At 40.4% G+C, this 16,677-nt stretch overlaps 1 protein-coding gene across 1 annotated transcript in view; it reads right to left on the bottom strand.

The window, feature by feature from the left end:
• Positions 1–16,011, bottom strand: part of afg2a (AAA ATPase AFG2A) — a 111,202-nt gene extending 95,191 nt beyond the window's left edge. The window contains exons 1-10 of the mRNA XM_085366638.1: positions 15,783–16,011; positions 13,403–13,527; positions 13,137–13,294; positions 12,619–12,677; positions 11,618–12,265; positions 11,360–11,489; positions 11,112–11,168; positions 9,950–10,073; positions 7,973–8,074; positions 7,653–7,806 (exon numbers count right to left, since the gene is read on the bottom strand). Of these exons, the coding sequence (XP_085222764.1) occupies positions 7,653–7,806; positions 7,973–8,074; positions 9,950–10,073; positions 11,112–11,168; positions 11,360–11,489; positions 11,618–12,265; positions 12,619–12,677; positions 13,137–13,294; positions 13,403–13,527; positions 15,783–15,957 (1,732 nt within the window). The 5' untranslated portion in view covers positions 15,958–16,011. The remainder of the gene's footprint in view (positions 1–7,652; positions 7,807–7,972; positions 8,075–9,949; positions 10,074–11,111; positions 11,169–11,359; positions 11,490–11,617; positions 12,266–12,618; positions 12,678–13,136; positions 13,295–13,402; positions 13,528–15,782) is intronic.
• Positions 16,012–16,677: the final 666 nt, after the last annotated feature.

Raw genomic sequence — 16,677 nt, 5'->3', positions numbered from 1 at the left:
AGCTCAAACATGGAACTGCTCCTGCAGCTAACAAGAAACAAATCTGGGACTTGTGTAATGTCTCCATCTAAGTTAACCTGTCCTGCAAGAATGTGCATGCTGACACATGTCTGACATGAAGTCACAGTCAGAATGATGTGATGAGGAGCGACAGATGCAACAGAAAAGCTGTCAGAAAAATGCTCATACACAGAGTTATAGGCGTGCAGCATGGACATTTTTCTGCTGTGACTAACTCAGTCCAGCAGATCTTCTTAATGTGTACATGAATCTGTCAACATCAATGAAACTATGATGAAGGCCACGTTGTCAACAGGGAGAGAACCGCGGACAGAAAAAAGTTTGATTCAGAAATCCCAAATTTAAAAGAGGAGGGAAAGGAGATAATTAGTTTAAAGGATTGCGAGTCGTTTGGCTAATGAACTTGCAAATTCTAACTCGGGGATTCTCACTTCGGAAGATTAGAGAAAAAAATATATCCTCAGATGTAAATTTGGACAAGAACTCAACAAAACATTTAAGAAGGAACCATTCAGCTATTTTCACCCTGCAGATAAAAATCAGATCTTTGTATCTAAACAGAGCTCAGTCTGGTTACGCTCCATGCTGACTCCACATGAACTGGCAGCTACGCTTGACTGTACCTGCACAGCTATACAGCATTTGACCATGAGAGGTCCTCATTCACAGTTGCTACAGTTAAGAGGTTTCATTTAGGGTTTTCAAGGGGTTTGATATTTTTTGTTACTGGCAATGAGAGGATGGTGAAATGTAATCAAGTACTTAGTTTTGAAATGTTCAGCTTTAATTCTACTTCTTCTGACTTTCACTTTTTTAGAGGGACTTCTGTCCTCCTAAACAGTGTGCAAACAGTACATGAATGTCAAATTCTATTACTGTAAAGGGAGCATGAATTCTAACTGTAGAAAATGAAGACTATTTTAACAATAATGCATGTCAGTCTTAGCCCACGTGAACACTTCACGAGGCTTTCAGTCAGGCAATAGCTTGCTTAGACATTCATTTATTTTTCACCCATTTGTGTCTTAAATGACAGACAACCGATGATGAATGATGACAACCTCTTACCTTAATTTAAAGTTTGTGCAAAGTAAAATCAGAGATTGGCTTCTTAGCACATTATACATTCAGTAAAGAAGAGCTCCAAACTGACAACTCCCTGAAAACAGCATGAAACTGATAAAAAAAAATATTGCATATCTATAGAGTTAATTAAACAGGATGCCATCCAGATTGCCTGTTTAGTGCATGTAGGCTGATGTAAGAACAATCAGAAACAGGAGAAATTCTTTCCCCAACAAGTTACATTTTATGTACTTTTACTTCAGCGGCATCTTTCTGCGATGTTTTAAACTTTTTTATTACCCAGAGTTGAACTGTTTTAAATCAGACCTTTCTCAAAAATAGTTCAGTATTTTCTTTTGCAATTAAAGAATAAATATGTGTGTACAGCAGTCAGAGAAGCATCATGATGCCTTCTCAATACTTTGATGCATTCTTGTTTTTTCACCCCCAGGTTTAAAAATGCTTCTTTCATTAAGTTTAACCTGAATTCCATTGGTCAGTGCCCGTGATGTAAAGCACAGTTTTTCTTCATAATTTGTGCATTCGGTGGAAGCTTAAAAAGGGATTTCAGGTGACCTAAGTGAATCGCACTTTAATACATCTGGCATGAGCGTGCTCATGCATTACAATGCTTTAAAAACTGGCAGATCCGTGATCGACTGTAATTAAGTGCTCATTATATAACACATCTGTCGTCAAGAAGTTTCTGGGGCTCAGTATAATTCAGAGTGGACAAACAACAATTTCCCTAATGACATCAAGATTTCCATGCATTCTTATCCACACACAAAAGAATCAAACACACACACACAAACCCTTTGACTTTCCTAACATATGAACAGCTCATGTAAATAGTCTTTCATTAAAGAGACTGGAATTATTTAAAAGGCAGGATAATGTGCATGTGTTTGTGACTGCATCCATTATAGAAGCCACAAGTCCGTACGCGTGGATGCTTTAATGCAGCTGTGCAAGGTGGATCTTTCGCGTGACCAGAGTATATTGGGCTCGCCATGATATATGTTCCCTCAATTTTATTTTTCAGGAAGCGGTACATCAGAGTGTATGCTTCCTCAGCAGCTCATTGTTACCTGAGCAGCACGAGGAAACAACTGCAGTTCCGATTTGATGTGTTTTTATGCCTCTTTTGTTCCTTTCGGTACAAAGCAAAATAGGAAAAAACAGATATCAGCTTGCGAGTTCATGTGTCTATGTTTTCTATGGCTTTATGTGTCTATTTATATGTATCCAAGCAATTTATAGGGATAACGGTAATGTGGTTTGGATTTTTACTGAAAATAATCTGCAACTTGCAAATAAACTGTACAACTGATTAATGTATAAATACTTGTAAATTTGAAATAAAATTTTTAGATGGGGGCAATCACAAAACAAGATTGCGGTGCATACAGCAGACAGTTTTGCCTTCATTTATACATATGAAATAGGAATCTGGGCATTATCACATAAAAAAGGTATATGCAACTCTGTTCAAAGAAAAGCGAAACTATCTTAGATCTGGTCACCTTTTTTTGCTCATTAAAAGTCCTGTTCTGACATTCTGTGATTCAACTCACAGTGAAGTCACTTGGTAGTTAAATTTGATGAATGGGGTGTGTGTAAGATTTCAGTGGTGTGAACTGGCATAAAATGCCACGCTGGCACCAGCCACAGTGGAGGTCAGTTGCACCAAATAATCCCCCCACAGAGATCTCAGGATGTTACAGTAGAAGTCATGTTCCAGTAAACGTCTGCTTGTCTGCCTTCCGCCTTGTCAGATCAGTTACCTTCTGGCTTGGCCACTGATTTTCCATTAAAGTGCTGTTTTGTAGATGGAGATACAGCTCTCATCAGCAGTGATTAATCTGCACGTAAAGCTTCAGTTAGTTTGACACATAAATCTCAAAGTTAAATTTGCAAGTGGACAGAATAGTTAACACGCAGAGGAATCTAAAAATAGAAATTGCACTGAAAGCAGTCCAGAGATGCACAAGGAGACAACCTTAAAAGGGAGTAGGGCTGCCATGATTAGTCGACTAGTCACGATTACGTTGCCTATTAAAATTGTCGACGACTAATTTAATAGTCGACGCCTCGTTTGAAGCTTTGTAAGATCCCAAAAGACGCAGGAATAAGTAGTAGGATTTAAGAGTGTAATAACGGACTGAAACAGAAGATGGCAGCACTGCATGTACAAGGATGCCAGCTGCCGTTAAACCCCGAAGAAGAAGAAGCAGCGTCCGGTATCGTAGCTGTGTCCAAATTCAGGAACCGTGCGGTCCTGCTCAGTTTCCAACAATGGGGCAGCTAGTTAGTTTTCATGTTACTCTTATTATTCTTTCTGGGTCACAAAATAAACGTTTAACATATTTTCAGGTGAGAATGTAACTGTGTAAACTTCAAATATCTGCTTGGTTTATCAAGACACCACATATTTTCAAAAGCGCTCCGACTAGAGTTGCCAACTCCCTGAAAAATAAATAAGGGACAACTCGTGGCCAGGGCCGGGCGACCCAGTTGTCTTCACCCTTCCCAGTGTGGTGAATTTTCTAGCTCTTTTTTTGTGTGTGAAATTATTTTTTTTAACCCTTTGACTTGAATTTGATTTAAGTAGATGTGTATTCTTTGTGATATGAACACATGTGAAACAAATGATCATTTAGCCATTTATTTTTAGCTCAAAATGACAACATTAACACATAAAACAGGTCTCTTTCTTAAACAGAAGCCTGTCATGCTTAACTTTTGAGAATATAAGTAAATCTTTCTTTAAAAGAACTCTGTCCTGCTTAACTTAAAATAATAGAAAACAATAGAAAGAAAAATATTCTTGTAACAGTGCACATTTAGTGCATTTAGTACAATTGGCTTCAGCTGAGGTATTATTTCAGCTTTTCTAATGCTAATCAGCTGCTCCCGTTTGAAAACCCGCTTGTTCCCATGATTACGCATCTTAACTCATCATCATTATTCATCTATGTATTACTTTTATGTATTAGTCATCTATTTGTTGTAATCATCTATCCTTGCAGTCGTTTATTACACAAAATAAATTATATTATCACACTTCTGGCCACATAGCGCTGATATTCACTGCACATGCCCATATTAACTTTTTCCAGCCAGGTGTTTTCCTTTTCCCATTCTTCCCTTTCTCTGAGGGGAACAAACATTGCTGCTCTAACGCTGGGCTCACACTGTGCGGTTTTAGGCCCATTTTGAGCCGATTTTTGAGTGATCGGACCGATTTTGGCCTTCATCGTGCGTCGTGTAGTATACGTGGGGTAACGAGAAGTGATTAACACCTCACGACCAGCTCCCGATCATCAATCGCTCGTGAGCCGCTCACACTGCTCGCGCGCAAACACGTAAACGCCGTGAAAAAGATGGAGCAGCACGGCTGTGCAGCGTGTGATCTGGACACAAGCGATGGAGGCACAACTTGTAGAACTTTGAAAAGCTCATCCGAGCCTTTTCGATGTGGCCTCACAAAATTATCACGACCACAACAACCGTGAAAATAGTTGGATCTACATCGCTGCTAAATCACAGCTGCCTGATCATGTTTTTCATTAGCAATTTAGCAAAGTTGATGGTGGTGGTGTGTCTGTGTGAGTGAAAGACTGAGAGAGCGAGCGACAGATTGTCTGTTATAACCTTCATGTTATGGAGGCACAGTGTGAGCACTCAGGTCGCATCAGAGCATCGGGCGGTATAGTGTGAGACCTGCATCGTGACCTACCAACTTCTAACCCCTGCGAGTCAATCGTGCAGTTTGAGCAGGAGCTGAATAACGCGACTGAAAAAAATCGCACAGTGTCTGCCCAGCTTTAGGTGTACTGTCGTCCGAGACTTGCACCGCAGTGACGGCGTTTGTTTCCCTGTTGGCCATGCTTCTTGTTGTGGTCATCTGTTGTCTTCCGGTATTTTCTCCGTAAGCGACCTTTCCTCGACCAATGAGATGAGCGGTAATCTGAATTGTCATACTCGAATTGTCATAAGTGTGCTGTCAGCTCATTGGTCACAAAGCAGGAGAGGGGCTGGGAATTATGTTTTCAAACAAAGCGTTAATTCCATAAACATTTATAGACTACTTTTGATTCTCACTGTATTACGGGACAAAGTGCGTCCCTTATTAGCTCAATACGGGACGTGTACTTTTGTTTCTAAATACGGGACGATTCCGTATTTTAAGGGACGGTTGGCAACCCTAACTCCGACGTTTTCAGAGACGTCTGTTACCCACTAGCTCGATAGCTAGCCGGGGTTCAAGGCTCAGTAGAGCCGGTGAGAACACCGGACTCCTGGCAAATCGTTTTCAAACCCACCACAGTCTTTCGCTACTCAGGTTAAACATGATATATAAGTCACTTACATAACTTAAAATGTTATTGTTTGGCTTTTTTCAGTATTTTATTTGTTCCTGATTAAATTGGTTTGGCTGAGATTAAAGTTATAGTTTTTACACAGCTGGATAAATGTCAAGCAGACAGCTGATTATCAGAAGTGTGAGATACTCTATACTCCTGTCCTGTTATATTTTAGATAGCAAGGAGCAGACGGCTGCGCTTATTAAACTCCACCAAGACAATCTGCTAATTTCATTACAATTTAATAAACTATCATCTTGTCTTTATTTTTAGTTAGCACATACCTTAAACAGTTAAAGCTGTAAGCTAATGATAGTTATATAAGAGCAGATGCATGCTGGTGCAATAAGCTGTAGGTTTTACATCCAATGGACGCATGATCTGATTAGTCGACTCATGGAAAAAATAATCGGTGACTAGTTGACTATCAAAATAATCGTTTGTGGCAGCCCTAAAGGGGAGATTAGCCAAACTTAAATCGGGTAAGGTTCTTGCTCTTTTTCATGACTACAGTAAGGTGATTGTTTTTTAGTGCACCATAGAGCACTTTGGATTTTACTAGATAAACTGCCACTACTTCCTTTCAGTTACAGTTGCATTACAATCCCGGAAAACGTGTTATACAGTAAAATCCTCCCCTAACAGAAAGGTGTATCATGGGAAATTATATTGGAGTTATCACACAAAATGGGAAAGGACCACTGTGACCAAATCACATGCTGGAGTCATGCCATGCTCCTATTTGCTGCATTGACAGCCAGTTAAAAGATGGCATGAATGAGATAAATCTATGATGGTGTTAAATCTAGACTGATATTTATCAGTTTGAACTTTAGACTCAGCCCCAAATTTCCGGTGAATGTCTGAGAGCGCTTTAGCTATAGATGCCTCGTACTCTAACCAAGCATCTGTAACTGAATTTATATTTTATCTCAAGCGGTAAAATGAAAGAAAGAAGTCATGAGTGCATTAAGAGTTCTCCTGTGGCTTTTTTGTTGCAAGGGCTTTTATCGGTCTTGTGATTTTGGTTTGGAGATTTTGGGGAAACTAGCGGTGTCGAGCGGGGTTGGGGAGGTTGTTGTCTCCCTCGGGGGCATGTGGGGGTTTCTCAGAAAACGCTGCCAGTCACGTCTGGCCCTCTGCGGACAGTAAATTACGCTCATTGCCGGAATGCTTCCACACAGCAGCCCAACTCCCGTAGCTGGAAAGGCAATACGCCACATACCCCGGCGGTGGGACCACCCAGGAGGCATATGGGGTCACATACACACACTTCCACAGAAAAACAAATAAGCATGTGCTCAAACAATCACATATACCCCCACAATCAAGGACATGCAGGGCAGATACACATGTATATAAGCCAGTGTGTTTGTCCTCAGGGATATGAGGTGGGATGGTTTGTGGTGCTAGGGGTGAGGGGGCACAGGAATTTCACAACAAGTGGTGGTTTTTGTGGTATTTGGATCCCAGTGAGAGAAACCGCTGAAACTCCCAACTTCCTCTCTGGCAAATATCAAAGGATGCTTGACCTGTGTGTTCAAAGGAGCTGTGGGCATGTCAGGCACTCCAAGAAAATGTCTCAAAAATTGGTAAAAATAATTTAGATGGAAATAATTCACAAGTTATTGTGGTCTGGGCGACATTTTACAAGGAAAACAAAGGTCAAGCGAGAGAGGGAAAAACAACATGAGGCCTAGAATGCACCTAGAGCTCAATAACAAACTGTCAATCACTATTGTTTGTTGGTCAGATACCTCAGCCCACGGGGCAAACTAAACTACAAAAAGATGGAGAGCAATTCTGGGCCGGTTGCCATATGCAACTGTGTTTTGTTTTCCTAAATTATGTTGTTTTCATGAAGTGCAAAGAGGAAATCAATGCAAAGAGAAGCACTGGTGTTTCTTAACAGCTGCTTTGAGTGGCCATAGATGTCCTTGGTTTCCGTGACATTATGAGCAACAGTTTACATGACTATCAAAAGCTACAGCTACAAATCTGGGAATGATATTTCAAATCAGAGTCTAACGCTTGAAAATATCCAGCTTTTTTTTGGCCTGACAGATATCAGTAGATATGTAAATAAAGGCGTAGCCACACCAATAATCCAAAATGTTTTTGCGTGCTATTAGGTTCTTACAACTTGGAAACAAACATTTCAACTCTCTAAAAGAGAGCAAAGCAGTGTTTACTTGCCCGCTTCTTTGCCAACAGCTGCGAGATCTGCTCCTACGTAACCGTGAGCGGCGTCTGCCAGCTGCGTCAGCTCCTCCTCGGTGGCGCTGCACGGCACGCATTTCAGCTGCTTCTGCAAAATATCTGCCCGCTCTGCAGCACCAGGAACTCCGACCTGCCGTCACGAAATCAACACAGAACAGCGATTTGTATACCACATTTTTTGTACTCTGTCCACGTACTCAGAGCCTCAGAAGAAAGTTGCGCAATTAAGTAGCAATTCTTCACAAACAGCGCGACGTTGATTGGAAACACACTGCAGTCTCTCTGATAGTATGTACCTCCAGCTCTTTGTCAAAGCGTCCCGGCCTGCGCAGAGCAGGATCAATGGCTTGGGGTCGGTTTGTGGCCCCAAGGACCAGCAGCTGACCTGAGTGACCCTCCTACAAAGAGAAGAAAGTTGGATCAGCTAATTCTGAGATAACAACATAGTAATTTCATAGTAAGACCTGCTCAGCAAATGTTAATTGATGAACTAAAAGTCATTTAAAGCTTGACTCACACAGTTGGTATGTATATTCTGTTGTTCAAGTGATCTGGTTAATTAACACTGTGATGTGTTTGACAATCAATTTTTTGTGTGTTTTTTATATTCTGTATGAGAAGAGATGGCAATTTAAAGTAGCCCTTTTGCATTTCTCATTTTATGTCGTATATAAACTATTACAATTCTGAATGTTCACACCAAACATGACTAAAGTTTCAAATCATAAAGTCAGCCTATGTAAAAATAACCATTATAAACCAAAAAGGCCAGAGTGATCTAAATGCCTCAGTTTCAGAGTATTTTGTTTATTTACTACTGAGCTCCAATATCTTTCATTATTGAGACCAGGCCATGATGGCACCCACACTAACAGTAAATCAGATCACATAAACCTGTTGAGATATCTCAGGCAACCAGCTCTAGCTGTGAGCACAGAGACTCCACCCACCTGTTGTTCAAATCTCCCATTGATGCACTCAAACAGAAGAAAGTTACCTTAAAAGGAGCAAGAAGGAAGCTAAAACTGATCCCTTTCATACAGTGGATGAACTCTGGGGCCACAACAAGGTACAGAATAAGAAAAAAAGTTTTTTAAAAAAACCTCGAATCATACAGAGCAACTGTAGGAGACTCACAATTTAAAATTATAGCGCATGGAATATAAATAATGCAAATAAAATGTTTCTGTTAAATACATTCACACAAAGGGGTAGTTTTCAATAATGCAGTAAAGTTTCGTTGTTTAATCTGCCCAGGTGCACGGCAGCTTGTGGCACCCACACTCTTAGATTAGGTCAAATTTAGTGGTCATCAGTTCAAGTTTAAGTCCACTTGTCAAACTCAGCCCGCTGGCTTTTAGTATTTCATATGTCGAGGACATTTTTCAAAGCTTGAGAGATTTTCTGACCCCAGCCTGATGCTAAACCTGGCTCACTTCTGCGTTTCCTGGGGTGGTTTGCCTGCAAGATGGGAAAAACTTTTTCCACCTTTTAACACTGGAGACAGAGTTGAAACACAAATAAATTACAGTGCAAGGAAGAATGCCGTGGAGCAGGAAGTGCTTTCTCCACATTCCACAAACCAATCAGCAATGATGACCTTGGTTTGGAAAACAGACAGGAGCTGGGAGCAAGAAGGGAGTTGGTGTATCTGTGCAGTATCACCAATCCACACCGCGGCCTTCTCTGCCTGGGGACGGGAAGATTTAGTTTGCTGATAAAGTTACGGCAAATTGTCAGCTCATGGCAGCCTTGGGTGATTTCTTTCCCAGACTCCCACTGGGGGTGTGTGGGGGAATCATCCTTTTTCTCATCAGGCACTAACACAGAGCTCAGAGGACAAATGGCACCCGAGAGATGCAACCCATAGTGTCTGAAGGGCGTCCAGCACGCAGAGATGGTTTCTGCATGACAATCTGTATTTGCAATGAGGGCATATTAGGATGGAGCCACGTTTGGCTGCGGAAAGACAAAGTATAAAGACATGTGTCTACTGAACAAGCAGTTACTGCTCAGTTTAATCCCAGCCTTCTAGCAATAATCATGCTAATGTAAAACAGACTGTTGTATTCATGTATAAAGAGAAGAAATGTGAGCATCCTTTATGTGCTGCAGGCTGGCAAAATTCAGAGAAGATGACTCAGTGAGGTTCCAAAAAACTCAAACTTAAAAAAAACCTTAACAGCATATAAGGTTATGCTCAAAAGAGCTGCCTTTAGTTTAATGCGGAAAACATTATTGCCATAGTAGAGTACAATTACTCGGATACTTACTGAACCAATCCCATCCATCAGAGTCAGAAGAGAGGCAACAACTCGTTTCTCCACCTCATTCTGAGCTCCCTCTCGCTTTGGGCACAAAGCATCCAGCTCGTCAATGAAGATGATCGCAGGCTGCCTATCAAACCAAGTCAAATGTGAGAAGCACATTGATTTATTGAAACATGTGAAAACGTAAATGGAAATACTGCGCAGAGGGCAAAATATTGACTCTTTAGGCAATTTTTTGACATAGAAGTCATTATTTGATGTGTCCATCTTTATTCTTCATCATGGTCAAGCTTTCTCGTATTTTCTTTAATGTGTCTTTAGAAATGGTTCTGCAGGCTACCTGAAGAAACTTCAAAGCTCTTCTTTGGATGTCGCTTCCTTTTTCATCCAATCTGTATCAAGATGATCCCACACTGCTTCAGTGATATTTAGGTGCATATTTAGTCCATGACTGTTCCACTGTGTTTTTTCTATCCAGGTAAGTTTTTACAGCATAGGCAGTGTGTTTGGGATCACTGTCGTATTCAAAAATGAAGCTAATGCTAATCAGAAGCTTCTCAGATGGTGTTGTACAGTGGCTCAAAATCTGACAGTACTTTTCTGTTTTCATAATTCCATCAATTTTGACAGGATCTCCAACATCACTGGCTGAACTGCAGCTCTGAACCATGACAGAATCTGCACCACGTTTTACACATGACCATACTTCTCTCCTAACCTCGTCTCTACACACTGACAATGACTTGAACCAAAACTGTGAAATTTGGATTTATCACTCCATAAGACCTGGTGCCAATCTTGTGCAGTTAGGCACACTTCGGTCTTTATTTCATGTTTCCCTTCCTCTTTTTAAAACAGACAGGAAGATGGCGACATCATCCCACTGAGACCATTTCTGATGAAGCCTTGCAGACTAGAAGGTGGATCAAATGAAGGATTAGATGTCCTTTGTGAGGTCTTTGCTGGATTTTGCTTTTCATTTTTAACCTATGTCCCAGTATGAATGATAAATATGATAGTTCCACATCAACTGTGAGAGACCTCTGCACGTTTATGAATATAATAATGGAATTTAACATAAAAAAGAGAATTTAGAGATTTGCATACACAGAACTAAAAGTGACATACTATCTTTATGAGTATAGGCAGCTCAGCGAAAACTTACCTCTGAGACGCTTCTGTGAATATTTGTCTCAGTCTTGCTTCTGTTTCACCGTAAAATCTGCAAAGAAATGAGACAACACGCTTCTTTAATTCAGTGAATAAACTTTCCTCATTTAATCTGTGGCTTTGGATCATGTGTAAGGTGGTGAGTAAAATCTTGCTGTCATGGAAACAAAGTAAATTTTCCCCAAAATAATCTGCTGGGATAGAAATATGGTGCCATGAAGTTTTCAGGCTATATGACCATACTTGCTCATGATTTCTGGGCCATTTATCACCGTCATGTGGGCTCCAACTTCACTGGCTATGGCTCGTCCAATCATAGTTTTTCCTGTCCCCGGGGGACCATACAGAAGAACTCCTCTTGGAGGTGGGATCCCTGTGGTAGACAACCGCTTAAAATTAGAGATCTGACATTTAATGAGAGTCAGTAAATCTAACTGTAACACCTCACATCATAATGACATCACTGGGGGTTAGTTTACAGCATGGTATAATCTAACATACCATATTTGGAAAACAGCTCAGGATGTTTCAGTGGAAGTTCGATGGTCTCTTTGATGACATCCAGCTGACTACTGAGTCCACCAATCATGCTATACGTGACCTTTGACCCCTTAGCTTCTGCATCTGGATCTGTTTGGCCTACTCTGCTTTTAAATCTAACTTTAGTGGAGCATGACAGGCAGTAGAAGGTGTCAGTACTCAAAGCACCAGCAGGAGGTGCTGATGAGCTTTTCTCTGCCTGCTCTAAGATGAGTGAGCTCTCCGGACTCACAGCAGTGTCTACTAAACCTGCTGAAGGATTCAGGGAGTTGTGGGAAGGAGCTACAGGCTGCGAGGAAAGGGAAAGAGGCTGGGCTTGTCGGCATGGAGTGCTGGCTGCAGGACCGAGCTCTCTAGGTGTGTCTGTTGTTGCATCGTGGTTGTCATCAACAGACAGCATGCTGAGCTGCAGGGAGAGTTCAGCTGATGTGGAGTCCAGCACAGAATTCATCACAGAGGACTCTTCAGTTTCAGGACTCGCTCCCAGGAGAGGAGCTGGTCTCTGGAGGGTGACGCCGTCCTCCCCTTTTATGGTTTCAACCCGAAGGCTGCAAGAGCGGCCAAAATAACTCAAGGAAACGACGTTCCCAGGCAGAACAATGTTCCCAGCTGATATAAGAGAGACAAATACATAGTAGTTATTCTAATAAAGGAAATCATCTGCTTGATTATATTAAATTAAAGTACAAGCCATAGAATCTAAAGTGCATGGATATTTTATTTTATTTTACTGTACAGCAGAGAGGGAAACGAGGCTTGTGCATTTTCTGCAAAATATTAATAGCTTATAGTATAGTAGCTTATCCCCATTACACATAATACTCTTTTTAGTGTATATACTATACAGTAAAAAGACAGAAAAATGCAAAGTCAGGTGTGTAAGAAGTACACACTTTCTACTGAAAGGTCTCAAATATTTCAGATACAAGATGAGGTGATGAAGATGAGGCAAAAGGACATACCCAGAGATCTCAGGAAGAAATCCTTGAATTCATCTGTTTCTAGTGTTTCATCTTTTGACCTGAAAAAAAGTTTCAGGTGGTTGATAACTAACTGGAAACATTTTTCTCTCAACTTCTCAGTGATTACTGACATTTGAACTGCAGTTGCATCTTGTTTCCAACAGATGGGGGCCTCGGCCTTCTGCTGGAAAGAAGGCCGAGGCTTCTATCTATCTATCTATCTATCTATCTATCTATCTATCTATCTATCTATATCTATATATATATATATATATGTATTCACCACAGTAGAATTAAAAGAACAACAACAAAAATAAACATAACTTTCATTAATGTACAATATATTGTAGGACTCATTAGACTGGATTTATGTTGCTGGATGTACTTAAACTGGCAGCTGTGTGTACAGTTACTGTAGTTTAGCAACATTTTGAGTATAGAGCAAACTGGAATGATAAATATATGTATACAGACTTTTTCCTTTTTTTTTTTTTAAATAAAAGCAAGGTAAACCTTACCTGTTAGAGAGAACCACCTCTTCAGCCTGAAGCAAGGGACCTGTTATTGGGTGAAGCATCAACTCATCCCCTGTCTTTACTCTCAGGTTGTTCTGAGCACACTTCTGCAGGCCAACTTTTCCACCTGGAAAGGAGGCGACTGGCCAGGCCAAGCATACCTGAAAGTATCACAAAGGGTGTCAGAGGAGAGGAGAGAAGAGAAGAGAAGAGAAGAGAAGAGAAGAGAAGAGAAGAGAAGAGAAGAGAAGAGAAGAGAAGAGAAGAACCTCCTGTTGTCCTGTGGTACTCGTCAGCAGCACGGGCCTCCCGATGCATGCGCTGGCTGATTTCATTGAGTTGAGGCTGAGTTGGGCTAAAGTTGATCTGCAGCTTTTGGGTGTTTTGTCATCAGCTGTGAAGCAAATTAAATAAAAATAAAAATAAAAATAAATAATTCAAGAAAAGCTTTTAGAAATGATGGAACTGCTGCATATGTTCCCAAAGCAAAAAATAATAGCATTACGTTTCAACTCATGGTTCTTACATAACTTGAATGTACTAAACTTCTTTTTGTGTTCAGCAGGAATTTTTTTCATGAGCCTAAACAAGACAAACCACTTTCCCAAATTTCATACATGAACTAGATTACCTCAGTGAAAGGTAACTAAATAAAAAGCATTTGATTGCTGGGTGGTGCTGACACTGTATTAAAGTGGGTTTGACCTGAAACACTGTTTACCTGATTTGACGATGCACTAGTTTGTTACTGGTAGGGATTTTTGGTAACAGTGTTTTCATAATTTCATGATGACTTTCAGCTCTAAAAGACAGATTTGTACTTTCCAGGTTGTTTCTCCTCGCTAATAGCCAAGCTTAAGGTTTTTTTCATGGCTTAATTTTTTGTGCAGATGAAAGATTCAGAGTAAAAACCAGATGTTACAACAGTGTTTTAGTTTAGATTCAAAAACATGTCAACAAATAAATGAAAAACAGAGAACTAAAAAAAAAAGAGAGATAAGATCATGGCAAGTTTCTCCTACATCTGTAAACCCACCCACTCACTCAAAAAGCACAATGCATGCATAAAGTGCACTGTCTGGTGCTACCTGCATTTAGCAGTGCAATGACTGCAGAGCAGATGTGTAAAGTTTTGTTTCTCTACGTAATCAATGCTGGCAAAAGTATTTTGTTATGTAACACAGATATGAGGAGTTGAACTGATATAAGCCTACAAGCCCACCTGACACGTTGATTAGAGAATAAAAATGTGTTAGTAGCACAAAGCACGAGGTGCTCTGTATTATAATATAAACTCTGAGGGAGTCAACCATCTGCCATGATCGATTGGGAGATGAGAAGAAAGACATGACAAAACAGAAGATTATAGGCACAGTCAACAAACAAAAATAAAAGTAAATGGCATAAAACAGTGCCATAAAAATACATAAAGGGGGAAAAAGTGAGAGATAGATGGGAGTGGAGGAGTTCTCAGTGTATCTGTCCTACAGTAGACTGAGTCTATAGCAGTATAACTAAGGGATTGTTATGAGTCATCAAATACAGCGCTCATTATAAGCTTTATCAAATCTTCAAAATAGAAAGAGCCCAGTAATAATTATAGTGTGTTAGACTTAAGAACAAGTTCCAAGCTACCAGGGTTTCTGTGAAAAAGTTTTAGCAGCTATACCCCAAAAAGTTGACTCTGTTTATCTGGGCGTAGCGTTTTCAGTGGGAGAAGCGTTCAGAAAAACAGTGCATACTGGAGGTCATGCCCCAAAGAACCAACAGAACCACATCATCCGCTAAAAACAGAAGTGCTGTTCTGAGTTTCCCAAAGTGGATGCCCTCCTCAGCCTAGCCATGCCTTAAATTCCTGTCCATGAAAACAGGATTGGAGACACGTGGCAAACCAGGCAGAGTCACACCCACTGAAAATGTGCTTGAGTTTGTGTCAAGGATAAGGACACGCCTCTCATTTTGGTTACAGAAGGACCCAATTGCCCATAACAGAAGGTCTTGGACCCCATCCTCCTGCAGTACATCAGGTGCCTCTAGGCACCTAATGTACATAAGCCTTCTCTAAGTCTAGAAAGTGCACACAGAGTGCTGGTCAAGGCATTGCTCCTCCTGAATTTGAGGTTCAGCAATTTGCTGGAGCCTCCTTTCCCGCTGACTGGAATAAACTTCCCAGCAGCAGAGAAATTTCAGCACACTCTTACCTCACGCAGAAAGAAGGAAGAGACAAAACGAGGTAAGTGATTAGAAAAATGCAGGAATTGGGATAAGAGGTTAAGTAAGAACTATGTTTTTATTAGATTTGTTAAAGCAGCTGGACTGTTCTGGAGGGTGTTGGGAAATGGATGACCAGTGAATATAAAGAAAAAGAGAGAGAAAAAGAGCCACAAATGCAAATCTAAACAATGCAAACAAGTTCACAAACAAATGCTGCAAACAAATGAAAAGAATAAAGGCACAAAGCTCAGAAAACGACTCTGGAGAAAAACAAATGGACCAGCAGCATCAGTGAGTACTGGTCCTGTGAGTGCAGCAAGCGCCATGCTGGGACTTCCATCTTCATAGTACAGGTAGCTTCGTTTGCATGGGGGTTATACCTGATTTATATAATACAGCCTGTTAAATGTTTAGACTCATGTCTCGTCTTCTTACCTTTTTCAATGAAGTCGATGACAGTGAAAGAGTTGCAGTTCAAACTTTTGCAGCTTCCTCCGTCGGTGCGAGATGTTTGCAGGCTTGAAGAGTCATTTAGGCCCTCTTTCAATGAGAAGGAGCTATCTCCTTCACTCGCTTTTTTTGTTTTGCTTTTATTTTTCTTTGAAGACATGATAATTGCAAAAAGCTTCTCCACGTGAAAGCAGAAACATGTGTAAACATCAAGCGGTGTCGTAAACTTCCTGGTTAGCGTTTAGTCCCGCCTTCATTTACCGTAAATCCACATATATACGAGCGCTTCCTGGCAGGTGGCAGCAGCACTTTGTATTTGTTTAATTCTAAAACACTTGTGTGTGGTATTTAAAATATATATGTATATAACATATTACAAAAATAAAAATAATACCTGAAAAATATTAACCTCTCGTAGAAAACGTTTCTATAAGATTGTAGAGGTCGAGAGAATGCAATGCGAAATTTCGCTGGAAAATTCTTTACTTTTACGTATTTGATTTTACAAGCTAGTAGAATCACAAAATGAAAGAAATAAAATTATTGCTCTTACTGCTTGGGTGCATTCTTAAATTCGGCATAGCTCTACTAAACAGCCAAGAAGCTCCGGATTTTTTGATAGCTAATGAACAGCAGATGGCACGTTAGAGAATGCAAAACAAGAGCTAACAATAGTTAACAATAGCTTGTAGCCAAAAAAGCCGATCACTTACAGAATTACATGGGTTAATTGGCAGATTCTTTGGCCAATTTTAACGCAATACCCATGCGTTCCAAGCTAAAGTAATCTAAAAGAATTGCGAAAGGAGTTTGGTTCACGTGTCAGGGCTGTTTTAGTGGTTCATTACGGTATTTATGCAATTTCCTGCACGGACGTTTA

Source organism: Diplotaxodon limnothrissa, linkage group LG2 (genome assembly GCF_057381915.1).
Source record: "Diplotaxodon limnothrissa isolate DT_005_m linkage group LG2, D_limnothrissa_male_GT1.1, whole genome shotgun sequence".
In the NCBI taxonomy this organism is placed as follows: Eukaryota; Metazoa; Chordata; class Actinopteri; order Cichliformes; family Cichlidae; genus Diplotaxodon; species Diplotaxodon limnothrissa.
The sequence above is the reverse complement of the archived record's forward strand: the minus strand, read 5'-3'. Positions and strand labels throughout refer to the sequence as shown.